This window comes from Eutrigla gurnardus (genome assembly GCF_963514095.1).
Source record: "Eutrigla gurnardus genome assembly, chromosome: 2".
In the NCBI taxonomy this organism is placed as follows: domain Eukaryota; kingdom Metazoa; phylum Chordata; class Actinopteri; order Perciformes; family Triglidae; genus Eutrigla; species Eutrigla gurnardus.
Genome location: NC_139916.1, coordinates 29,537,358 through 29,562,988, shown reverse-complemented (window position 1 = coordinate 29,562,988; position 25,631 = coordinate 29,537,358). Strand labels below are relative to the sequence as shown.

Sequence of the window (25,631 nt, the reverse complement as noted above, 5' to 3'; positions counted from 1 at the left end):
AGTTCTTCCGGTGTGTGCACAGCTTTAGATGAAAACTGTTCAGGTGTATTGCTGTTTTTGTACTGACACACTGTCCTGCTCCTTATAGAAAAGAATAAATCAGAAGAAAAGGTTTGTGTTGTAGCTAAAAGCTTTACCTGGGAAAGAGAAGAGCCTGCTGTCCACCGTCCGGGCAATGGACTGCAGTTTGACCACATCCATGGACTGTCCGATGTGCACTGTGGACGGCATGCTGCCCAGAGTGCCGCGCACAAACTCCGCCACCTCCTGCACCGTAAACATCTGCAGCAGCTCGTCAAAGATCGCTGGGAAGGAGTTCAACAGAGCGGCCTGAGGAAGACGAGGGAGGAAGGAAGAGGATGAGAGTAGTTTTAACGGAGGGCGAGGGGAAGAAGTGCGTCAAGGAGAGAAGGAGAGAGAGGGTTGAAGGTTAATGTGGAGCTGAGTTCTGATTGGTTGGTCGATAAGCTCTTGTCAGACAAATGTGCTGTAGGTGTTACTTTCATAAGTGCTTCTTGAGCCATTCTTTTTGGTGCTAGGATGGGCGTGTGTGAGAGAGAGACAAAGTTTGTGTTATTGAACATAACTTTACATAACATTTATTTAGCCATGATGTTCTCATGGCACTCAGTGTCTCTGTCCTCATCTCTCAGACATCAGTCCTGACAATTGTGACACTATGATGCATACAGTGCATGCCGGTCAAGATCAGCTGATTGATGCATATGTTTGCAGGTGGGGCAGTGTGGTGGACGCTAAAATGATCCGACCGGTGCATCACACCTTCAGTCTCAGCAGTTTGTGAAAACAAAAACAAACCAAAATGGAATCCATTGATTTCATGCAGAGTGAAATCAATCCACTTTATTCGTACTGCGGCATAACTTCTTTTTCTGTCAGTCAGGGCGACGTTAAGCAACAAAACAAACTTGAAAAAGGAAGGATGTTGTTTTTTGTTGTCTAAACCAAATGTTGGTTTTGTTCTCTAAACCTAACGTTGGTTTTGTTGTCTAAACCTAACGTTGGTTTTGTTGTTTAAAACTAACGTTGGTTTTGTTGTCTAAACCAAATGTTGGTTTTGTTGTCTAAACCTAACGTTGGTTTTGTTGTCTAAACCTAACGTTGGTTTTGTTGTTTAAAACTAACGTTGGTTTTGTTGTCTAAACCTAACATTGGTTTTGTTGTCTAAACCTAACGTTGGTTTTGTTGTCTAAACCTAACGTTGGTTTTGTTGTTTAAAACTAACGTTGGTTTTGTTGTCTAAACCTAACGTTGGTTTTGTTGTCTAAACCTAACGTTGGTTTTGTTGTCTAAACCTAACGTTGGTTTTGTTGTCTAAACCTAACGTTGGTTTTGTTGTCTAAACCTAACGTTGGTTTTGTTGTCTAAACCTAATGTTGGTTTTGTTGTCTAAACCTAACGTTGGTTTTGTTGTTTAAAACTAACGTTGGTTTTGTTGTTTAAAACTAACGTTGGTTTTGTTGTCTAAACCTTACATTGGTTTTGTTGTCTAAACCTAACGTTGGGTTGTTGCCTCAACCTAATTTGTGGTTGATTGGTTATGGTTTTGTTGCGTAATGTCTTCCCGAGTGACAGGGGAAAAAATATTGTGGTGCAAGCACAAACAATACAAAATAATTGAAATACATTAATTTCAAACTCTTGCTGAGCGACATAGAAAAAATGGAAAACTTGGTCGACTCAGTAAACATTTTGTGACTTTTTGACAAACTGTCATGAGACTGTGTTGATTCTTCTCATGTGACTGAGACACGGTGTGTTTTCAGTTAGAGGACTCGGAGATGCAGTGGGTTCATAGAACAATGGAGGTAAGACCAAGCAGTGGGTGCAGCTCGGGTCAGGATCGTGTGCTTGTGGAAAGTAGTCACTCCATGGGGGGTACAGGGGGGTGGTGAAGTAGGATCACAGGACTGTGTGTGACGTTAGGCTCACAAGCAGCAACACAAGAAACGGGGTGCTGAGGTTTTCACCCGGACATGTACTTACTGACAGCAGCGATGGCCGCAGAGCGTTGGCGCTCCAGGCCTGAGTGCAGGTGGCTTGCCCACTGCCAGGAGCCTGTCCTGGGGCAGGGGGCTGGGCTTGACCCGGGGCAGGGGCTAGTGCTAAGGAAGCGGTAGGCCCGATGCCAGGACCTGGGGCCTGATTTGGGCCTGGACAAGGCTGGGAGCCCTGTGATGTATGGGTGTGGAGGGAATAAGCCCAGGAGGGATAATAGGGACCCAAAGGGTGGTGCAAAGAATTGTGGGAGATTGAAAAGAGAAGGTGAGGGAAACGAGGAATTGTCCCAGGTACAAGTAGAAAGGGGTGCATAAGAGTCACATTCAAGCCACTAAAAGGAAACATATATTAACTAAAAGCAAATGTGCAAATGCCTTGATTAGTCTCATCTAAACTACAAAGACCACAAGGTGCAGTTTCAACTGTGAAAAAAGGTGATCACTGAAAGAATAGCTAAACTCCAGAGCCTTGGTGCTAATGCTAATCGCTAGAATTAGCAGTAGGTAGGTGCTGTGAAGGTCTGTTATAGTGACAAAATACAGTTTAAATTCAATATGAACATTTGTGATTTTGAGTTTACATGCGATGCTAGGATACGTGTATTCTAGCGATTAGCAGTAGCATTAAGTGTAAGCAATTCATAGGCAAACTGAAAGGGTAGAGCAGTAGAGGGCAGTCATATTAGTGTGTGTGTGTATATATTTATATATATAGAATATATATAGAATATATATATATATATATATATATATATATATATATACTGGTCTACCCTTTCAGTTAGCCTGTGAATTGCTATTTATATATACTTAAACCTGACTTCAACATTGTGATGTGAACAATGAAATAAAGATTGTATAATCTGTAGAGTGTAGAGTGTCTCTGACCTGAGTGAAGATGAGGGTCTCTGAGTTGCGGCTGTCCAGGCTGAGGACGAAGCGGATCGACTGAAAGAGTTCCTGGATGCTGGTACGGAACTGCTCCTCCTCCATCCCACAGGTGGCCCGGGAGTAAAGGATGCGAGACTGGATGATGAACTTGAAGAGATACTCCAGGGCCTAAAGGGGACGGAGAATCACACAGAGAGAGATGAAAAAATAGAAAAAGTAAACACATATTATGTTTTTACATTTTAATATATTTTGGAACTTCTTAAAGTGAAATAACCATTGTTTTGATTCCGTACCATCACACTATCACACTGCATTAAACCATATCATATATTCTAAGAGTAGAAATCAACAAATATATTTGATTTAAAAAATAAAAAACAGTCCCCTGAATATGCCAAAAATCTTCAGATACATTTGATAATTGTACACAGCTTCACATGAGAAATCCAAACGCAAACCGACAGAGAAGCTGCTCAGCTTCGTAAAAGGGTGAATGAGTGCAAAGTTTGTGAGATAAAAGCTGAAACTGCAGACACAGACAGGCCTGTAAAATATGAATAACTCAAATTACTGCTATGCGGTTCTCTGCCTCCGTCAACAAGTCAACCTGCCATTTCATCCATGTCTCAGACCCAAATTATATAGTCAGGGCTTTTAAATTTTAATTCAGAACGCTGCTGCTGGAGTCCTCACTAAGACCAAAAAAGTGGATCACATTACTCCGGTTCTCAGGTCTTTACACTGGCTTCCTGTCTGTCAAAGAATTGACTTTAAAATACTACTGCTGGTTTACAAAGCACTGAATGTACTCAAAATACATTTCTGATCTTCTGCTTAGCTACGAACCATCCAGACCTCTCAGATCATCTGGGACAGGTCTGCTCTGTGTCCCCAGAGTCAGAACCAAACATGGAGAGACAGCCTTCAGGTTTTATGCACCACAACTTCCAGAAAGCTGTAGGTCTGCTGCAAATCTCAGCTCTTTTAAATCCAGACTGAAGACTTTTCTGTTTGCTGCTGCCTTTCAGTAAACAATACTATCTTTGAACTTCTTATGCTGCACTGTAATTTCTATTGCTTTTAAATTCTTGTTTTTATTTATTTTAATAGTATTTTAATTGCTTGTTTTTCCAATGTGTTGAATGTTTTATGTAAAGCACTTTGAATTGCCTTGTTGTTGAAAGGTGCTATATAAAAAAAATTGCCTTGCCTTAAAGGAATTTAAAAATAAAAGGTATTTCGTGTTTTTTGTCACAATTAGCACATTCATTCTTGAGTCACGGCCAAAAACGTTGTCACAGTGACCTTTGACAACCAAATTACAATCAATTCATCCTTGAGTCAAAGAGGGCATTTGTTGTCCCTGAGATAAAGATTCACGAGAATATACAACCTGTAAACATAATGCCTCCGGACACCGTTGTCACTGTCGCATATAAACCCCCACAGCTGCAGCATGTGTCAAAACGATCAATAATTCACTCCGTCCACATTTATACCACAGTGTGACCCATTTGGGATGGATGTTTGAGTCTGATAAATATTTTACTGTGCCGAACAGTCTGTCTGCTAAATGTGGTACATTTCGACATCTGCTCACATCTATTCTGAGCTGCAATACTAATGCAATGGTGACTATGGTGCGAGCACACTCGGTGGGAGGAGCTGGTTGATTTGTGTGTTAAAAAAACATTGTGCAGATAAAAGCGGCAGCAGGGTCACAACTGGAATATGAGTCAAATACGTTGTGTGTGAAAGCCAAAGGGAAGAAAGAAAACACACACAGAGGTATCCAGTGTTTAGAGACGCCTTTAGGAGAACAAATGTCTCCCTTTTTCTTCATGACATGAAATATAAGAACTAACACTGGAAGCTTCATATATGGATAAAACAGAATTGCATTAGAAGCGTAAGAAGTATGGCTATAATGTTACATGCAGATGTTTACTTGAGTAATTGATCTCATCATATCATATCATGATCTAATTTCCCAGTCTGGGATTAAAGTAATTCTATCTCCCTATAATGATCTCATGAGTAGTTCTGGCAGCCTGTGGTTGTATAAGGTAAAGTGCAAAGATGGTGTTAATCAGTCTCCAGGTTTATGGGACACTAATGAATGGAGATCAGTGTGTTGTAGGTAGCACCATTAACAGCTGCTGTTAAAAGGTTTGAACTCGTCTGTTGAAAACATCTAAAGCTCTTCAGTGGTGTCACCAGCAAGTCACGTCCCTCTGACAGGAGGAGCCAAACCTTGTTTGGTCACCCGTGTGTTTGTGGACTACAGTTTTAAAACCCTGGGTCCAGCACTTTAGATGTCGCCATCTTGGATTTTTGCAACCAGTGAAGGACGTGACCATATTTGGAGTGTGGGGAGGAGCGACGGGTGGATCTGATAAAGATGAGCAGCAGAGCGGCACCCCAAGCAGCACCCTTACTGGATCTGGATCCATCTGGATTCTGGATTGAAGCTGCTATGAAAGGTAGCTTCATAATTCAAGGTCAACTTTACAGCTAAGTGTTAAAGTCATCTTCGTAGCTAACTGCATTGGTAGCAACCTGTCAATTAACGGGTAGCCTTGCCCCTAAAGCATCCCCTGCTTTCTGGTCTGTGTGACTCTAAATTGACCTGTCAATCAGCAGGTAAGCCCCGCCCCTAAAGCATCCCCTGCTTTCTGGACTTTTGGACTCTAAATGGACCATAATGTATTAAATGAACATCGTGCTGAATTGAAGAAGACTTGAAACTAGAGATTGAGACCATAAACTCACGTTTACAATGTTTACTGAGATCATCTACATCAAGAGAGAAGTATGGTCATTTTCTCATAGACTTCTATACAATCAGACTTCTTTTTACAACCAGAGGAGTAGAGTAGAGAGAATGCAAGTTTAGAGCACTTTTCAGAACTGGAGGTGAGCTGCCACCTGGCACTTGGAAATTCACCATTTCTGATTCTGGCAAGAAGTCATTGATGACAGACAGCTTCAGTCAGTGGCTCTTACCCTCATTGCTTCCTGTATGTGGTCCTGTCTGACCACCTCGGCAGAGCGGTCCATATACCACTTCAGACACCGGATCAGCTCTCTGGAACACAGCAAACATTAAACACTGTTCAGTTATGACACATACCATTTGAGCAGATCTTTTGTTTTTCTTTTGCAGAAGGGATGGAGCAGAATTCTGGATCTGCTATCTGTAAAATGTAAAAACAAAAAAAGGAGAACAACATAGCCGAGACCTGTGATGTTGCCTGACTGGTATTTTCAGAAGAACACATGAAAAAAAGCAACAAATGCACACCCCTATGGATCTTCTTTGACTCATGAACATTCATTAATGTAACGAACCAGAAATAACAAAAAAACTTTATGGAACATTTCTACCAGATTGGGAAAATGCAAACCATCTTGACATCAGGGGGGTTGGTAGAATCAGGAACATTAAATTGAAGGGCAGCACACATAGCTTTTAAAATGAGTGTATTAGATGGATGGATGGAAAACACTCACTTGTAAGCCAAAGCGCCAGCAAAGTGCTTCTGGATGTATGTGTCCATCACCGGCCTGAAGTGGTAATATTTACTGTCCCTGAGGAGGTTTATGATAAACACCTGATAAACACAGAAGAAGTGTTAAAATAATTACAATGGAGTGTGACAGTCTTGAATGTGAATATAACATCAGATTGTGTCTAGGGCTTCTTGGCAGTTTCACTTTGTTTTCATCAGTGAGTTACAGCTTTTGTCTGTTTCCTGAAGGACAGTGGGCAGAGCTGCAGCTCCATGTGTAAAACTCTAACACAGTCTGCACAGCAGCAGTTCATGTGGAGCAAGCTCCTTTTCACCGTTGGAACACAGTTTATAAACTCTCCACACTTCTCTCCTGACTTTAACCACAACCTGCACATCTCTGTGGATTTACAGCACTTTGTTCACATGTTAACACACCGCTGTCTAAACTGTTAACCTCACATTCAACACAGGATGATTTCAGCCTGATGACTTTAAACACTGATGATCTTCAGCTGAAAACCTCAGCAGGTGTTTGGTTTAAATGAGTTAGTGAATGTGAAAAGGCTGCTTTTCCCCCTTTTCACCTGGTCCTGTTCCCAGCATTATCAGGGGTTTGGTGTCTGTTTAATCCTTGGGTTTAGTGTAAGGCTTTCGGTTATTTTGATAAATGATTAATTGATTTGTATAAATTATACACTCCTATAGTTATTTATGGGTTTATACACTCAACAAAAATATAAACGCAACACTTTTGTTTTTGCTCCCATTTTTCATGAGATGGACTTAAAGATCTAAAATTCATTCCAGATACACAATATTACCATTTCTCTCAAACATTGTTCACAAATCTGTCTAAATGTGTGATAGTGAGCACTTCTGCTTTGCTGAGATAATCCATCCCACCTCACAGGTGTGCCACATCAAGATGCTGATCTGACATCATGATTAGTGCACAGGTGTGCCTTAGACTGCCCACAATAAAAGGCCACTCTGAAATGTGCAGTTTTGTCTCACAGCAAAATGCCACAGATGCCACAAGCATCGAGGGAGCGTGCAATTGGCATGCTGACAGCAGGAATGTCAACCAGATCTGTTGCTCGTGCATTGAATGTTCATTTCTCCACCATAAGCCGTCTCCAAAGGCGTTTCAGAGAATATGGCAGTACGTCCAACCGGCCTCACAACCGCAGACCACGTGTAACCACACCAGCCCAGGACCTCCACATCCAGCAGGTTCACCTCCAAGATCGTCTGAGACCAGCCACTCAGACAGCTGCTGAAACAATTGGTTTGCATAACCAAACAATTTCTGCACAAACTGTCAGAAACCGTCTCAGGGAAGCTCAACTGCATGCTCATCGTCCTCATCGGGGTCTTGGCCTGACTCCAGCTCGTCGCCGTAACAGACTTGAGTGGGCAAATGCTCACATTCGATGGCGTCTGGCACGTTGGAGAGGTGTTCTCTTCACGGATGAATCTCGGTTTACATTGTTCAGGGCAGATGGCAGACAGCGTGTGTGGCGTCGTGTGGGTGAGCGCTTTGCTGATGTCAATGTTGTGGATCGAGTGGCCCATGGTGGTGGTGGGGTTATGGTATGGGCAGGCATCTGTTATGGACGAAGAACACAGGTGCATTTTATTGATGGCATTTTGAATGCACAGAGATACCGTGATGAGATCCTGAGGCCCATTGTTGTGCCATACATCCATGAACATCACCTCATGTTTCAGCAAGATAATGCACGGCCCCATGTTGCAAGGATCTGTACACAATTCTTGGAAGCTGAAAATGTCCCAGTTCTTGCATGGCCAGCATACTCACCGGACATGTCACCCATTGAGCATGTTTGGGATGTGCTTGACCGGCGTATACAACAGCGTGTACCAGTTCCCACTAATATCCAGCAACTTCGCACAGCCATTGAAGAGGAGTGGACCAACATTCCACAGGCCACAATTGACAATCTGATAAACTCTATGCGAAGAAGATGTGTTGCACTGCATGAGGCAAATGGTGGTCACACCAGATACTGACTGGTTCTGAGTCCCCAGACCCCCAATAAAGCAAAAAAATGCACATTTCAGGGTGGCCTTTTATTGTGGACAGTCTAAGGCACACCTGTGCACTAATCATGATGTCAGATCAGCATCTTGATGTGGCACACCTGTGAGGTGGGATGGATTATCTCAGCAAAGCAGAAGTGCTCACTATCAGACATTTAGACTGATTTGTGAACAATGTTTGAGAGAAATGGTAATATTGTGTATCTGGAATGAATTTTAGATCTTTAAGTCCATCTCATGAAAAATGGGAGCAAAAACAAAAGTGTTGCGTTTATATTTTTGTTGAGTGTAGTTTTGTGTTTTACTTCTGCATGTGATTGTAGGGTTGGATCAGCTGCTCACCAGCTTCATCAAGTTGATTGCATGCAGGTTTGTCTGATTAGGTCCTCTCAGCAGGGAGGGGCTGGGCACTTTTAATGTGAAGAAGAGGAGGGAAGATAGCTAGGAGGCTAGGAGATGGCAGCTTCCCTGGAGGTTGCAGTTTGTTTGATATTAATTTTCCGCAGTTTGATTTTGTGCTCTTTGTTAAGTAAAGTTTTCTTCTGTTTTTTGTAAATACATCATCACCTTTTTGCACACATCCTGTTTCCAGTCCGGCTTCTTAAAGATCCTTTTTGTTTGTTTTTTCGGTGCACCACCTTTTCATCCTTTGAATGAGGGGGTGACGCGACAGTGAACACATGGAGATACAAGGAAAGACAGGTTGGTGGAGGGAGAAGAGAGACAGGTTGGTGGAGGGAGAAGAGTGGCAGGGAGACAGGTTGGTGGAGGGAGAAGAGTGGCAGGGAGACAGGTTGGTGGAGGGAGAAGAGTGGCAGGGAGACAGGTTGGTGGAGGGAGAAATGTGGCAGGGAGACAGGTTGGTGGAGGGAGAAGAGTGGCAGGGAGACAGGTTGGTGGAGGGAGAAGAGTGGCAGGGAGACAGGTTGGTGGAGGGACAGGTTGGACCAAGAGCTATAACTGCTGATGAAATAAGGTCCACACTTCTAGACCATGTTGTGGATCCTGGTCTCTCTGGGGGGACATTAGTAAATGCTACAGACAAAATACAAATATATATCTATTGAAGCAAACTGCTGATTTAATTTCCGTCTTGTTGTACATAAAAAAACTGGTTATTAAATAAACTTTTTTTATGTGAAAGAATTTTACTCTTTTCTTTAAAGAAAATATTGATTTGTGTTTCATCACTGAAATGATTCAAAGTGTAAAGAAGAAGTGTGTAACTTGTGTGTTGGTGTGTGATGGTAGTGTTTTTCCTCTGTGTGTTCTGAGTGACAGTGTGTGTTGTCGTCATGACAATGCTTCACAGTGTTTAGCAGCTGATGTGATGTTTACAGGTGAGTGTTGGTGATGCAGACTGTTAGAGTTTTACACATGTAGCTGCAGCTGTGACCGACGTCGTTTAATACCTGTAACTACTGTCTATCAGTAACCAGCAGTCCTTATGATTTTGCACTTATGATAAATGGCCCCACTTTTTGACCACTCAAGGCACTTTATTACATTCAGTCTAAGTTCACACACATTTGTGATGGCTGAGAAGCCGCCTGCCCATCAGGATCTAATCTATTCTAACTCATTCTCACACATCCACACATTGATGGCACGGCCTTCAGGGTTCAGTGTCTGGCCCAAGGACACTTCGGCATGAGGATTGGAGGAACCACCAATCTTCTGATTGGAGGATGGGTCGCTCTACCTCTGCCACAGCCGCCCCAAAGCGATGCTGCTCTGAGACTATTGTCTTGAGAGAAACTCATTTTGCCAAGACAAATCAAATGGAGCTTGATCCCTTTGAATTGAGAGTACCTCCACTTTGTCTAGCGCATGTCTGTGTGACGGCCTGGGTCTGACCGTCTACGTGCAACATGCTTCACCCATGAGTGACATGAAACTGAAGCTGACAGTCTGTCATTCCTGTTAATGGACTGACTTCCATTTGAGTTGGTTCTCTGTAGACTTTGTTTACTCACTCACAAAGTACAGGACTGTAACTATGCAACTTTCTTTCTTTGTTTCTGCACACACACACACACACACACACACACACACACACACACACACACACACACACACACACACACACACTCACCAGTGACTGGAACACCAGGGGTCCATATTTGTCCGTGTTGTCATCCAGGATGGAGAATAATGTGTCCAGGATGTCTTGGAGAAACTGTCACACATATGCAGCCAGATACTGTTACATAGGTCCTGTATGAGCTTGTGTATGACTGAGAAAAGATTGCTTTATATGACAGTCCTGTTCCTGTAACAGGTACAAACCCTTATGTATTTTAGGAATGAAGCATGCAGGGCAGCGTGATATACTAAGTAACTCCCAGCCTAACTTCAATGGAGAGCTGCAGCACGTTGATACACAGTATGAGATCCTGAAACTATTCATGTGAAGAGAACTTCAGGTTGTCCTCACCTTGACTATCTCCTCTCCACTAACGTGTCGTAGCCGGCCCAGAATGTCCATGACCCGTTCCGGGTGGGCCTTCCACTTCAGCAGGGCCAGGAGGTCCACTGGAAGACAACAGCAAAGTCAACTACCTGATGGGGTGCACTGGTCAGGCCTCCTCGAGTTCATCAACAACACCAGGGTCCAGAATCCAGACTAACAGAGCTAATAGCAAAACTTTACAGGCTTCTCAACTGTGGAATCACAGAAAGTGTTTCACCGTAACTCTCCTGTATGATACACTAGGATTGTCAGGCCATGGTTTCCTACTGTACTATGCAACATTTGTGACCTAAACATGACATAGGACTGCAGATTATTGTGGTGGGTTATGTTTTATGTAATGGGTTATTTAGGTTGTCAATAAAGAAACATGAATAACCCGAAGGATAAACCTGGGAAACAGTTTTGATGATAATCATTTTCTGATGGTTTAAATTGCTGGGTTCAAATTGACCTGAAGATCAACAGATGTTTAAAGAACTGTCTCCGGAGAGTAAAGACTACAGTTGGGTCGGCTGCATACCATTCTGAGTGAGCTTTGTGGAGGACAGCTGTGTGGAGATCCAGAAGGCCTCCTTGGCGCTGCGTTGGAAAATGAGGCTGGAGGGGATGCTGGGGCAGCTGTTGAAGTCCTCTTTACAGCAGGGCAGGCCCAGGTACAGGGCGTGGTTGCTGAAGGTGGTGTTCTCATCACACTGAGGCCAAAACAAGACGGGGACAAACAATGGAAAATGCTACTTTCAAACACAATTACGATGACTTTGTCTGAATGGGAGTCCTCACAAATCTCAAACACCAAATCACGCTGTACAACTGCACATTTTAGGTGGGCTTATTGCCGCAAATCATCTTTAACTATTACACTGTGGATATTTATATAGCACATTTTGACAGTTTAGCATGCACCTTCAATGATCCACTCCAGAATCATGTTCTAGTTCAAAAATATCTCAAAAGGCTTTGTAATGCCCCCTCTGTGTGCACTTTGCAGTAGCCTCATTGCAACGGTGTAACTTTTGAAAGGGAAAGGCCGACTGACTTTGTTGGGTCCGGTGCAACCATCATGTCTGACCTTGTAGACGTAAAGTTCGTGGCTCTCGTCTGACAGAGTGGTTCCATCCTCCCTCATCAGAGGAGTGAAGGAGAAACCAAACAGCTTCTTCTCTCCTTTGTCCTTTGCTGTGAAGTGAGACAGAAAGGCAGACAGTTAGGGGAGGGAAAGACAGACAGACAGGTAGTTTACTGTGAGGCAGTAAACCGCCTCCTGGCTTTGATTTCATTACTGGACTTGAACAGTGAAATTGGGTCAATAAAGAACATTTGGAAATGACTGCTCTGAAGATCAATGTAGTTAATAAAGTATGTATAACCACTTCAGCAGCATATTGTTTACTGTGAGGGTAAGTCCCACCCTTTCCGGTGAACCACCACTGGCCCTTATCTTGTAAAAAAAATCAAATAAAATGTACAGTAGTCAATGGCAATAAACAAATCATTTTTGGCATGAATTACACATATGATGTTTGACCATTAAAAGATAATTTTGTACACCAAGAAAGGCACATTTTGTCATAACTGTGAAGTATCTGAATGAAAACCTCTCCATGTACCAGCAAGTATCACTGAAACCACCACTACTCACTGGAGCAGTGTCTGAACTCGAAGCGGAGGTGGGAGCCTCTGAAGCGGTCGATGGGAATCGGCAGCTTGATCACTTCGCTCCATCGAGGGCTGTTGTTGTGGTAGAGCACGAAGGAGCGGTGCTCGGGCACGTGGGGCTCTCCTGAACCCAGACTGATGCAGTCCTGCAGGGGGCAGCAGAGGGACAGTAACATGCATGAAGGGCTACAGGTACCTGACTGCATGAGACATTGGGCCCAAGATATGAAAAAATAACAAACAAAAACATCCTGACCCTGCAGCGATCACCTTCATGGCTGTTGATCAGCTGTCCTTCTCAGCTGATCAACCATGCTGTACTTCTATATCTAGTGATGCTCTCCAGGAAGTGAAATCTCTTGTCTCAGCTCATCAGTGTGTTTTGTCAAAGAGAAGATGTGTGTATGGACTGACCCCTCTGTGTTTGTACGAGGACACCTGCATGATCTTTGATATGTTCAATCACCTGGTGTTTTGGTGACGAAGTGTCACACCTTCTTGATGAAGGTGTTTATTTCATTGTGGAACACTAAACACTCCGTGTCGTGGAGGACAAAGGGTCGGGGACATTTCAACAGCAAGAAAAGACAACCGTGGAGCAAAATGGTGGACTGAAGTTGTCTGCAGTGAGGGCGGTACTGCAGTGCTGCCTCCCTACCTTGAGGACCTCTCCATCGGCGTACAGCACATAGACAGTGACTTCAATGTTCTTCTGAACGCTCTTCCCTCCTCTCTCAAAGTCCCCTCGCTCCAGCGTCAGGTACAGGTCGTTACGGATGTCCCCTAGGACATGGACAAGTAAAGAGACGTGTCACCTGAGAACCCTTACTGAGAAGCCTGATGCAGCTTGACAAGTCTGCAGCACCTGGATATTTAATGTCTTCATTTATTTTTTATTGCAAGACAAAAAGACAGTGATCACGAAAAGACCCAAGAGGACAACAAGGACAGTGTATACAGAGCAGTTAAATGTGTCTTTAAAGGTGATTTATGTTGTTGTGGATCTTTTTACTGCTCGGTCTGGCTTTGGGTCACCCCAGACCTAACCCAGATTACCCTTAAAGGACTGTTGGTTAGGGGCAAAGTCATTTCCTTTAAGAAGTGGATATGAAAGGGAGGAATAGAGCCTGTGTCCACATAACGCCCTTTTCAGACCACAAAAACATTTTGGCAATTGTTCCCAATAAGCAGAGAGCATATAGGTGACACTTTATTTTTGTGCTCCTGCTCTGAGCGCCTCAAGTTGAAAATCTCGCCCAAACAGATAATAAACGCTAAGTGGCGATGCTAGTCTATCATGAAAAGTTGATATCAACAGTGGTTAGATTGTTGATATATTGTCAAGATACTGCTTTCATGGAAACATTAAAATAAGCGATCAGAGCGCTCTTTGGATGAAGCGTTGGGTTGAAGCCTCCCCAGCACCGTGTGGAAGCTTCTCTGCCAGAAAAGACCCTCGGGTGAGCCCACCTTCCTTCCCCACATCACTGCACCAGTACACACACACACATTTTATATATAAAAACCTTTCCACAAACACAGTTGAAGAGAGCACAGTGGCTGAACACCTCTGACACACACAGGACTAATGATCTGTTAACGTGAGGATTCATTCATCACTTCAGCTTTCCTTAGAGAGGAGATGTCACCCTTAATGTATCAAGACGGGAGTTAAACACTCGCTCTATCACTGCCTGAGGGGAGGCTGTACGTGTATGTGTGTGTGTGTGTGTGTGTGTGTGTGTGTGTGTGTGTGTGTGTGTGTGATACGCATTGTTAAGATGTGTGAGGCAGGTGTGGGGACATATTGTTTGTGTGTAGGTTGCTGTGTTGCTGTTTTGGAGGCCAGTTGGAGGATGAATGTTAAACCATTTGGTTTTGTCTCTCCAACATTTGGACTATTCTCAAATATGCTGCAATCTATCACAAGTTGGAAGATGATAATTCCAAGTTGGTAATCCTCCAATCGAAGAGCAATCGTGAGCGAGGAGCAAAGATCAAACTGTGAAATGGAGAAACGGTGTACAAAGTCTCCACCTTTAAATGAACCATTAGGAAACCCTGTGTGGTTCAGGAAATACATTTCAAGGTTCTTCTGTGACCCTGTTCAAAGAGACGGGAGGAGTAGTTGAGGAGCCTAGCAACCAGGGGCCTCCTGTAGGTGACATTGGCAGCCATATAGGTCACCATCCAGTGGGGGGAACCAAAATGTTAATACATGCATATTACAGTATCTATGAAGGTCCGTCTCATTAATCCAGGTGGAATATATAACACTTAAATATATTCCATCGCTCATCTATAGAAAAGTGGTGCTAGTTTATCTATTAATGAAACCAAATAACAACATATTAACGTAGTGGACACCTTTAACTAAAGCTGCAGTCAGACTGAATGACAAGTGAATATTGATGGAGGAGAGTTCAGTCTTCCAACTTCCCCCCTCTTCTTCCTCTGTGACATGTGACTCACCTGGCATGATGACGTCAGGGAAGCCCAGTTTGCGTGTCATAGCCACGGCCCTGCTGAAAATGAGAGGGTTCTCCCTGCGGACCTGATCCATGTCGCCCCTCAGCAGCTGCAGAGAGATGATGAGGCCTGCAGGCAGAGGCAGGAACACATGTAAGGCCACAACAAAGGAAACTAAACTTAAAACCCACATTTAAAACCCTGGTTACTGGGTTACATGATGCAATGTTAGCACAATACAGATATGAACATTGAGTTTTGTGATAAAAGAGATTATAGATTGTGATTTATTACCTTGTTTTAAACATCTGTTTGATCTAAGGAGACTTATGTCCTTCAGTCATTGCAGCTCAATGTGTCAAACAGTCAAGCAGACAGACTGAACAACACTCCATCTTTATTTTGACCAACATCCTGACAATCAGCTGACTTGACTTAAAAAACTCAGCACCACCTAGTGGACTGAGGAAGCAATTGTTTCCAAGTATATTAGCAATGTAAATAGTTTATTTAATACAATATCAATATTAAAATTGTCACTTTGGCCAATAGGAGTACATATTGATCTGTAAACAACTGTAAACAATCATGGAGAGAAAGTGTTACTATGGCAACGGGCCCAGCTCGAGGGATGATATAACAGAGAGAAGAAAGAAAACAGATGGAGAGAAATAGAAGAGCTACTTCAGTGAACCGCTGAGTATATGGAACTTCATTTCTGTAGCGTTTTCTTACCATTCAAGGTGGTTTTTTTACATTCTGTAGTACATATTCCAGGCCTATATGCGGCGCTGTTTCTGCTACAAAAACGCAGAAGAAGAGACGGAGCTTGACCGGATGTTTGCCATTGCTATGGCAACACGTGAGAGTTACGGCTAATCTCCGCCCGACCACCCGATCAATAAACACCCATAAGATGACAATTTGTCCCGTATAAATAAAACCAACAATAAGCATCAACAGCCGTCACCCTAAGGACCTTGACGAGGCGTTGTCACACGTTGGGATGGATTAATTAGACAAATAAATGCCTACATTCATGGGAAGTTAGCTAGCGGTTGTTTGTTAGCATCGTAATAAAATAGCATATCTGCAACTTTTTCCCCGGAATATCGCCCCCCTCTCTCAGCTCCGTTTTTTTTCATACAGCGGCCCTGATACGCCGACGTACAGACGAGCAGAATATCTGCTACGAGCACGGAGGCCGCCGTTGTTGTTGTTGTTAGGAGACATCGCGGGGGAAGAAGTCAGGCTCGAGGGTCGAGGAGCGGGGCGATGACGTCAGCGTATTTGTTTTCGCCGTCCACACGAAAGCGATCACGAAACGGAGGGGTGCCGTTTTTTTCTTTTCCACCCTGAGAGCTGGTTTCAAAAAAGTGCGTTTTCACGTCGCGGAAACGCCGGATCCGTATGGACGGCAGGGCGAAACGCACAAGACCTCTGCGTTTACGCACTGAAAACGTTTTCGTGTGGACAGGCCCTCGTACACTGATGGCCTGCTGCCTTATCTGATCTAATCTAACTCATTCAGGCACATTCACACTTTGGGGTTCAGTTTCTTGCCAAAGGGCACTTTGCACCTCTGAGCATAGTGATGACATCACACACCTGATGAAAGATGAGCAGCGGTGATTGGTCGGGGAATGGCGTGGCCGTCTGTCATGCCTCTGGGCCAAGTCAGTGACTTTATGACTCTATAATAATAACATAGTGACCATCGTACCAACACTTATATCCTGTAGTCTTAACTTTGTGCAGCCGCAGGTAACCGACTCAAACGAGAGAGCACCAGAGGCCGAGCCCCCTGCAGAGACACCAATTAGGGCGATTTCCCTGCTGATGTCGAGTGTTGACCTGCATGTGTCGGTCAGTTTGCTCTCCAAACTGGACGAGTCGCCGCTGGGAGCTTCGTGTGTTTGCTTTCTAACTGTGTTTATGTGTCTAACTAAGTTTATTAGTGTCTTCAAAACGTCATCACTAACACATCTAACCTATAACAAGGGTAAACAATGCAGAGACGTAGTGATTCATGTTAGCAGGGTCACAGATCTGCTGAGATCCCACACATGGTGTCCAGCCTACCGTAGTTGGTGCTGGGAGCCGTGTACTTGGTGCTGGACTTGCGGATGATGTTCTCATGGATCTGGTACCATTCATTCTCATTGTTGCACCTGAAATAAAACAACAGATGTTATCGTAAAATGTCTGCAGCTAAAGGAAACCCCATGGCTTTTCCCAAGTTCTCTCTTTAAGTCTTCCTCAAATGGAAAACCTTTTTCACCTTTTTAAATCACATCCATACATGCTGAAAAAAAATACAATACCCTTTTACCTCACAGAACTAGAAAAGGCTGTAAGATCTTTTGAACCACTTTTCCAACGTTACGTCCTCACAGTCTCTCCAGTTTCACTCTGAAATACATCACCATCCAGAAGATAGAGACTTTGGAAATAATGTTTATGCTCCATTTTACGTGGTGCCTTTTTATGTTTTCAATTTCTAGACTGTAAGTAAGAAGTAGAACCCATTGCCTTTCTACCGTTTTGAAGCCTCAAATTTGGTATTTTGGCCAAACTGCATCCCCTGCGTTCTGGTCTGTTTGACACTAAATGGCCCCTCATTCACTAAATGATCATGTTGTATTGAAGAAGACGTGAAACTAGAGATTGAGATCATAAACTTGTGTTTACAATGTGTAGTTATATAATAAAACAAGTGAGAAGTAAGGTAATTTTCTGATAGACTTCTTTACAATCAGAATCACAATCGCCCCTTAATGGCCAGAAGAGAGAGTTCAAGTTTAAAGCCCAAGTTATGCTTCCGCGTTGACACAACGCAAGGGGGCTTACGGACCCCTTACGTCCTTGCGGACCCCCCTTACGTCCACCGCAAGGGCCTGACGTGCACCTCCCAAAAATCCTAGACGCGCGTCGAGGCGACGCAGCACCAATGCAGCGGCATTGGCTGTGATTGGTCTGCTAACTACATCCGCTGGAGACCGCTTTTCCGGTTTCCACTCATAAACACCGCTATTTAAAATTTTAATACTTTTATTGTTTGCACCTTGTCGCTTTTGCACAAAGAAACTGAACACTGAAAAATTGTGGCTGTTTAAAGCCGGAAGGTAAACAAATAGGCTATAACGAGGCTAACGACGATATACATCAAGAGTCTCGGTCGGTCAGTCTTTACAAAAAACATAGCGCCCTTTACCGGTGTGGCATTGAATTACATTTCGACACGTAAACCCAACGCAGAACCATCACGGTCTCCAAGCAACTGCGTGGCCATTGTGTGGCCATTGCGTGATCACTACGTGGAAGCATAACCGAGCCTTAAGGCACTTCAGTTTTGGCTTCACTTTTCAGTAGGTTGCTGCCCCATTTTTAATTGTTTACACTTGTATTGAGGCCGAACATAACCCATCTACTACTTTACTCAGATGAGGACCGAACACTTGTTTCTATTTTAGCTCTTACTTTATCGGCAATTATATGTTGTGGTTTCTTTCTTTCATCAAATGTACTTATTGTATTATAGTAACTCGTGGTGAAAGTCAGACCCAGACCACCTCCCAGACTCGTTTGACACGTTTTCATATTATGTAAAAAGCAAACATAATCCACGACAAAATGCATATCCCTCAAAAGGTAATTCACAATGCAGTAAAGTTGTGTGAGCACATGACAGGCAGGCTGGCAGAGAAGATGTGTAACCACCCGAAAAACGTGAAGCGAGTTCAGCTCAGGCTGCTGTGAGGCAACACAGACACACACACACACGCACACACACACGCACACACACACAATTACATCATGTGGTGACTGTGAGGCTCCTGCAGGCAAGTCTTCAGAAGTTTCAGCCGGGAGGGATTCCCTAATGTCTGCCATCAATTCTCTCTCTCTCTCTCTCTCTCTCTCTCTCTCTCTCTCTCTCTGTGTGTGTGTGTGTGTGTGTGTGTGTGTGTGTGTGTGTGTGTGTGAGAGAGAAGCAAGTCCTAATGGCATTATAAGACTGCAGAGACAAAGCAGTGAGCTGCTGTCTGCAGCTCTCTCTTATTGCTCTCCTTTACATAATTCAATGTCAGGAAGTGAAAACACCAATAAGAGGGTGAACTGTTCCAGGAGGTAAAGGAGTGAGAGAAAGGATAGGATGGAAAGATGTCAACTATTGAGCTGTGTCAACAATAGAAGTGTCAACATCATAGTAGCTAACTGCGACTGTAGCGAGGCCGCAGTAGCAACGCTGTGGTAGCGACCTGTCAATCACAAGGTAGCCCCGCCCCTAAAGCATCCCCTGAGAGAAGCAGGGTCATATTTTCTCTCTTAGCCATGACTTTGCCCTATGTCCATTAAGAGTCTCAACACTGACAGGTAACGTGGGGCCATGTCAGAAGGTGTGCAAACTGTTACATGGAAGCTATGAGATGTTGTCTGTTTTTATCTCCACTGGAACTGCAGAACACCTTTCTCTACGGGGACGTTAAAATACATTTTATGTTACTTGGAACTACATTCAACAGTCAGTTTATGACCTTCTTCTGAAAAGAAAATGTCATCACAGTGTTGTGTGTGTGTGTGTGTGTGTGTGTTAGCTAGTTGGGGTTAATTGCATCCATTTCATGAATTCTTACTTGCTGTATCTGTCTTAACTTGGTACAGTTAGTACTTTTGAACTTGCAGACTCATCTATAAAAAATCATGTTCTGATCTTATGAGTCCATTCCTCTGTTAGCTCTTCCTCTCTGAAGAGTTTCACGTGGAGCTGAAACATCGTTTCCAGAGTCTCCAGCATGGTGACGTGTTTCCAGTGCAACAGGACAGACAGGCCATGATGTTGGAAGGAATTTGGTTGAAAGGATTAAATCCTCACCTTCTCTGGATGGATGTCATGATATAATTGGTTGAAACTAGCTGATGGAAGAAAACTGAAATGTTGATGTGATCTCGAAGAGTTAAAAAGGCATTTTTCGTTTCAGCTGGACTTTAAGGTCTGGACCTGCTGTGCAACAACATTAGAGTCATTCTGGTGACAATGACTCCATTTATTGTTTTACAGTAATCACAGGCTTGCAAGTTAAAAAAACTTCAGTTCTAAAAACCAGCAACAGAAATACTGACTCCAGCATTGTACTCTTAAATAAATACAGTTTGATTATAAGAAAATTCATCATCAAGAAAAGAAAAAAAATGAGTTAAAAAACATCTATTTATAAATAACATACAGCTTATTATGTCTTTTTCTTAGATATATTACATCCTGAATGAGAGCCTGATTACTACTTCCTTAAACTAAAATCATGGTGTGTGTGTGTGTGCGCGTGTGTGTGTGTGTGTGTGTGTCCACGTACGTGTAGACCTTCAGGACAAAGTCTTTCTCCTCTTTGAGCTCTGAGATGGTCTGCAGCACGTCGCTCATGGCGAGGACAGCGCAGCCGTACGGCCGGCGGTACTGAACATGCGGAGGACCCTTCTTACTGTCATTCAGCAGCATGCGACCTGAAACACATTCATCAGCAGCATGAAGACATACGACTGTCTGAGCTGGAAGCAAACAAACTATTTTGTATTGTGTTGTATTGTAATGGCAATACAACAGTCAGTACTAGCAGCAATGTACAGACTACATGACATGTTGATTACAGCGAGAACATTCAGCTTCATTAACAAGTGGTTGTTGATTTAGTTTCCTATGTAAATGCTTTACCAGCATCTAATGAAGAAGCTGTGGCCGACTCAAACACCGACTCGCTTATTTCAGGCTGGATTGTAAACATTGCGTCAGTGTTGCAGATTGTCTGTGTGTCCGACTAGTTGTTCGGAGGCCATCAGCATCGGCTGCGTCCTTTAGTGATCGAACCGAGCCTTGAAAAAAATGAGACGGTCGGCCCTTTCCTGTCGCCTAGCAACCAGCTGCGGTTGACAAGAAAGAGCAAATGAGAGGAAACTTTATCTTATTAAAATGGAGCCAAAGATCATATTTGATCCGTGTTACTTTATATATTATTATAATTATATTATTTATATGATGATGGAGGATGTGCTTCATGATATATATTTCAGACTGAGAGTTTATTCTCATTGCTGAACTGCTCGTAGACGCCGTTGAGTAAAATCCAATCATCGCCAGCACAATGAATCTTGGGATACGTTGGGTCATGAAAGAACTGTCAGTCCTCAGAATCAGGAATAGAAGGACGGGTTTCTGGGCTGCATTTGAAGGATTCTTTGAAAGGGGACGGTCTCGTCTCAGCCGCGGTGATGCTTCTGTCTACACGTGCAGCGCTGAAACTACGGCCTCACCTGTTCTGATGACCTGGGAGATGATGTAGAGATCCCTCTTCATGTCTTTGTTGCTCAGATCCTGAAGAGTCCAGGAGACAGAAAAACACACAGGAGCTGAAAATGCAGCTTCAAATAAAACGCTGATGTTTCAAAATGAATCACGTCACAGTGAAAGAATTGAAGAAAGTGGAGACGAAATGCTCCAAAGCGGGACCTAAGGTTTCTATTTAAATATTTGCTAAAAGCAGCAAAACGGGAACCAGATGATTTAGCAAACTTGTATTTGCTCTGGCAGACGTGTCTGGTCCCCAACAGCAAACTTCAGATGTGACGTTCATCTATTATTTATCACAACCGTTTATCTAATATGGCGTGTTTGAGACAATGACTGTTATGAGGAGCAGCGTTGAGGCGAAAACAAGCAAGACGGCTGCAGCTGATGTGGAACTTTGTGTTCGCCAACCATCTGTCAAAGGAAATAAAACATGAGCTCCAAGTCACAATCTTATCCTCAAATTCTGATGGCAAAGAAGGCAGACATGTTGATGCGATGTTGTCTGTTTCAACTCTCATTATCAAAGACGTACTGTAGAATGTTCCTCTGTATGAGAACGACTCCAAAACAACTGGATTTCTACAGATTGAGTCTTCACTCTCAACGTCTATCTCTTCAGGGGAGATTGCTGGGTGGAACTTAATTAGTTGAAACATGACTCGTCTCACTTTATTAGTAAGAAAATATGTAAAAAACGAGGACCACGATGCACATATATTTTCAGAGACCAGGCTGTCTGTTTCAATTATTCATCACATTCTTTAATTGGTTGGACGTCCGGAGGTATTTCAGTGGAGAAAACCCTCAGAAAACCAAATGACAAGTTTCAGACTAGAGATGTGTCGTTAACATAACTGTAGTTTTTGACAACTGGCATAACAAAATAATTTCCCAGTTTGGGATTAATGAGGTCTGTCTGTCTGTCTGTCCGTCTGTCTAATGCAAGAGTTGCAATACAAGCCTATTAGATATTTGTAACTCCTAGCCGTAGTAACTCACAGAGCAGACATTGCCTTTACTTTGCATCGTTGTGTGCGACTACGTTCCTTTACACTCACACAAACCTGCACACAAAATTATCTACTCATTAAATGAGACTGACGTGAATGAGGTTTCTAGACAAACTCGAGGAGCCTCACATCGACATATCAACAGGTGAGTCACATGACTGAGACTGAAGCTGCATCCTGTTCAGGTTGATGCTACAACAGAGCAACAGGGGGCGATGCATGCTCACTTTTATATGGGTCACAGGTCAAAGGTCTTCACATGAACTCTGCCTAAACTACACCAACCACCTGCTTCTTATACTTCACATTTTATATGACCATGTGTGTGTGTGTGGTTGTGTTTTACCAGTCATGTGGGGACATGTATATGTGATATCTCACATTGTCCCCAAAAGTAATGAAAACACGACTGCTTGTGTGCGTGTGTGTGTGTGTGTATATGTGTGTGTGTGTGTGTATATGTGTGAGTGTGAGTGTGTGTGTGCGTGCGTGTGTGTGTGTGTGTGTGTGTGTGTGTGTGTGTGTGTGTGTGTGTGTGTGTGTGTGTGTGTGTGTGTCTGTGTTACCGTGAAGAGTGCACACAGTCGGTCCACCTTCTCTGGATTCTTAGGGCCTCCGTTCTTGTTCAGTCTTACCATAAACTTCTCACTGAAACACACAAATACAACAACAGATTCAACTTTGGAACAAAAGTTTGATCTCGGTGACTCTGATTCCCTCCATGACCTTTGACCTAAGAGGAGTTCACAGAGGAAGTGGAGGGTGTTACGGGTCTACGGGTGTGATCAAGCTTGTGACAAGTCGTGCTTCCATTCTATCATCAGGCTGCCAAAAAAGAAAAGTGAATCAGAAGTTGCTGATATAGTCTAGACATGGCTGTAATCTACCAGTAAACACAGTAGAAGAAAAAGTAGAGGTTGCCAACTGGAAACAAAACAGGTGTCCTTAAGGTCACCTTTCATGCCAACAGCACGAAGCAGAAGGATGATCTGCCTTGAACAAACAACGTCTCTTGTCTGTTTTAATTCTGAACCAACATCAAACTGAGACTGGACTTATATCTCCATGAACGTAGGATTCCCAGATCCTGATTCCATAAAAAAACATGAATGGAAACACGGCTGTAGTAGTAATGTAGATCCTTTGAGAATGTGGAGGGAGATACAATTATATATTGCAGCACGCATCCAATTCAAGGTGATGGCACTGGCCTTCAAGGCCATCAATGGAACGGCGCCCATCTACCTTCAATCACTGGTCAAACCACACGCCCTGACGCGTACATTGACAAATGTACTTATTGTAAGTCGCTTTGGACAAAAGCGTCTGCTAAATGTAAAATATATTGATAACACTATAAGACTGTGAGCTCATCTTAATGTCCTGCTCAGACTTGAGTTTAGATTTCTTTCTGATTCCTCCTCTCGTTTCCCTCCGGACTCCAGAGAGGAAACTCTGAAGCAGCGAATCCTTGTCTGCCGGTGTCAGGGATTCTGCTCTTTAACCCTTATTCATCCAGGGGAATATGACTAAACTAACATGCTTTCATTCAATCATGGCATCGATCAAGTTTAGCCTTAGACACATGAGAAGATTTATCTGCTAGTTTTCACTCCCTCTGATACACAAACAAAACACCACCTGGCTGCATGTTGAAAGAGATTAACTGAACACATTGGTGTGGTTCAACCTGTCAATGAGAATCAAAATAAAATGAGACATAATTCATCTCACATAAGTTATGGTTTGTGCTGCAATCTGCACTAAATCTCTCAACAAAGCAGAGCTCTGTTCTGGCATCTGATACAGATACTAACAAAGATCAGGACAAAGGTGAACTAGTCCAATATAAGTCGGGACAGGAGGGTCTGAGGAGAACCAGATCAACCTGAGCCAGGTCAGGGGGGTCTGAGGAGAACCAGATCAACCTGAGCCAAGACAGGGGAGGTCTGAGGAGAACCAGATCAACCTGAGCCAGGACAGGGGAGAACTGAGGAGAACCAGATCAACCTGAGCCAGGACAGGGGAGGTCTGAGGAGAACCAGATCAACCTGAGTCAGGACAGGGGAGGTCTGAGGAGAACCAGATCAACCTGAACCAGGACAGGGGAGGTCTGAGGAGAACCAGATCAACCTGAGCCAGGACAGGGGAGGTCTGAGGAGAACCAGATCAACCTGAGCCAGGACAGGGGAGGTCTGAGGAGAACCAGATCAACCTGAGTCAGGACAGGGGAGGTCTGAGGAGAACCAGATCAACCTGAGCCAGGACAGGGGAGGTCTGAGGAGAACCAGATCAACCTGAGCCAGGACAAGGGAGGTCTGAGGAGAACCAGATCAACCTGAGCCAGGACAGGGGAGGTCTGAGGAGAACCAGATCAACCTGAGTCAGGACAGGGGGGTCTGAGGAGAACCAGATCAACCTGAGCCAGGACAGGGGAGGTCTGAGGAGAACCAGATCAACCTGAGTCAGGACAGGGGGGTCTGAGGAGAACCAGATCAACCTGAGTCAGGACAGGGGGTTCTGATTGATCTACATGTGAGTCCTGGACAAATCTGTACCTCAGTCTTTAATATTCAGTTTCTACACCCACACAATGAAAACAACGATCTGGGGTTATTTCTCATGTTTGCACAATTCCCTGCAAACAAAAGCAGCAATAGACGACAAATCCCCACAAATCCCCACCGTGTCTGACTATTTATTCTGATCCCCCAGACACACAAACTAATACAACACATACAAATGAATATGTTTCTCCCCAAACAGTCGGAGTGTACCAGTAGGTGGGAGGAGGTGGAGCGCAGGCATGCTGAATTAATCTGTAAATATCCCTCAGGTGACAGCAGGCGAAAATGTTCAACACACACACACACACACACACACACAGCATGACTGGACACTTTATTTATCCACACAATTGTTCTTAAAAGTAGAGCAGAAACAAGGATCTTACTTGCTCTACTGTCCTCCCAGGTTGTTCCACCTGTTCAGGGGATTCAAACCAGCCACCATTGCCACCCACCATTACAATTATGCTCCCAGCTACCCCGTCCACTGATCATCCCCTAATCTGCTAATCTGTCAAATATTCTTGGACTCTGAACCAACATTTGCATTTTATGATCTCAATCCCCACGCACTTCTGTCCTCACTGAAATTGTGCTGGTTTCATTTTGTGCATAATAT

General features: G+C 43.6%; 1 protein-coding gene across 7 annotated transcripts in view; it reads right to left on the bottom strand.

Moving 5' to 3' along the window:
* Window positions 1-25,631, bottom strand: part of LOC311023379 (dedicator of cytokinesis protein 3-like) — a 229,237-nt gene that overhangs the window by 35,810 nt on the left and 167,796 nt on the right. For 5 of the 7 annotated variants that reach the window (XM_084025179.1, XM_084025180.1, XM_084025178.1 and 2 more), the window contains exons 10-25: window positions 23,012-23,093; window positions 21,399-21,459; window positions 20,447-20,594; window positions 17,178-17,266; window positions 15,099-15,224; window positions 13,285-13,409; window positions 12,610-12,772; window positions 12,040-12,146; window positions 11,491-11,662; window positions 10,932-11,029; window positions 10,590-10,673; window positions 6,429-6,529; window positions 5,922-6,003; window positions 2,910-3,080; window positions 2,008-2,193; window positions 138-330 (exon numbers count right to left, since the gene is read on the bottom strand). In XM_084025179.1, coding sequence (XP_083881305.1) covers window positions 138-330; window positions 2,008-2,193; window positions 2,910-3,080; window positions 5,922-6,003; window positions 6,429-6,529; window positions 10,590-10,673; window positions 10,932-11,029; window positions 11,491-11,662; window positions 12,040-12,146; window positions 12,610-12,772; window positions 13,285-13,409; window positions 15,099-15,224; window positions 17,178-17,266; window positions 20,447-20,594; window positions 21,399-21,459; window positions 23,012-23,093 — 1,988 coding nt within the window. The remainder of the gene's footprint in view (window positions 1-137; window positions 331-2,007; window positions 2,194-2,909; window positions 3,081-5,921; window positions 6,004-6,428; window positions 6,530-10,589; window positions 10,674-10,931; window positions 11,030-11,490; window positions 11,663-12,039; window positions 12,147-12,609; window positions 12,773-13,284; window positions 13,410-15,098; window positions 15,225-17,177; window positions 17,267-20,446; window positions 20,595-21,398; window positions 21,460-23,011; window positions 23,094-25,631) is intronic. The other 2 variants (XM_084025182.1, XM_084025183.1) reach the window with 1 other exon arrangement.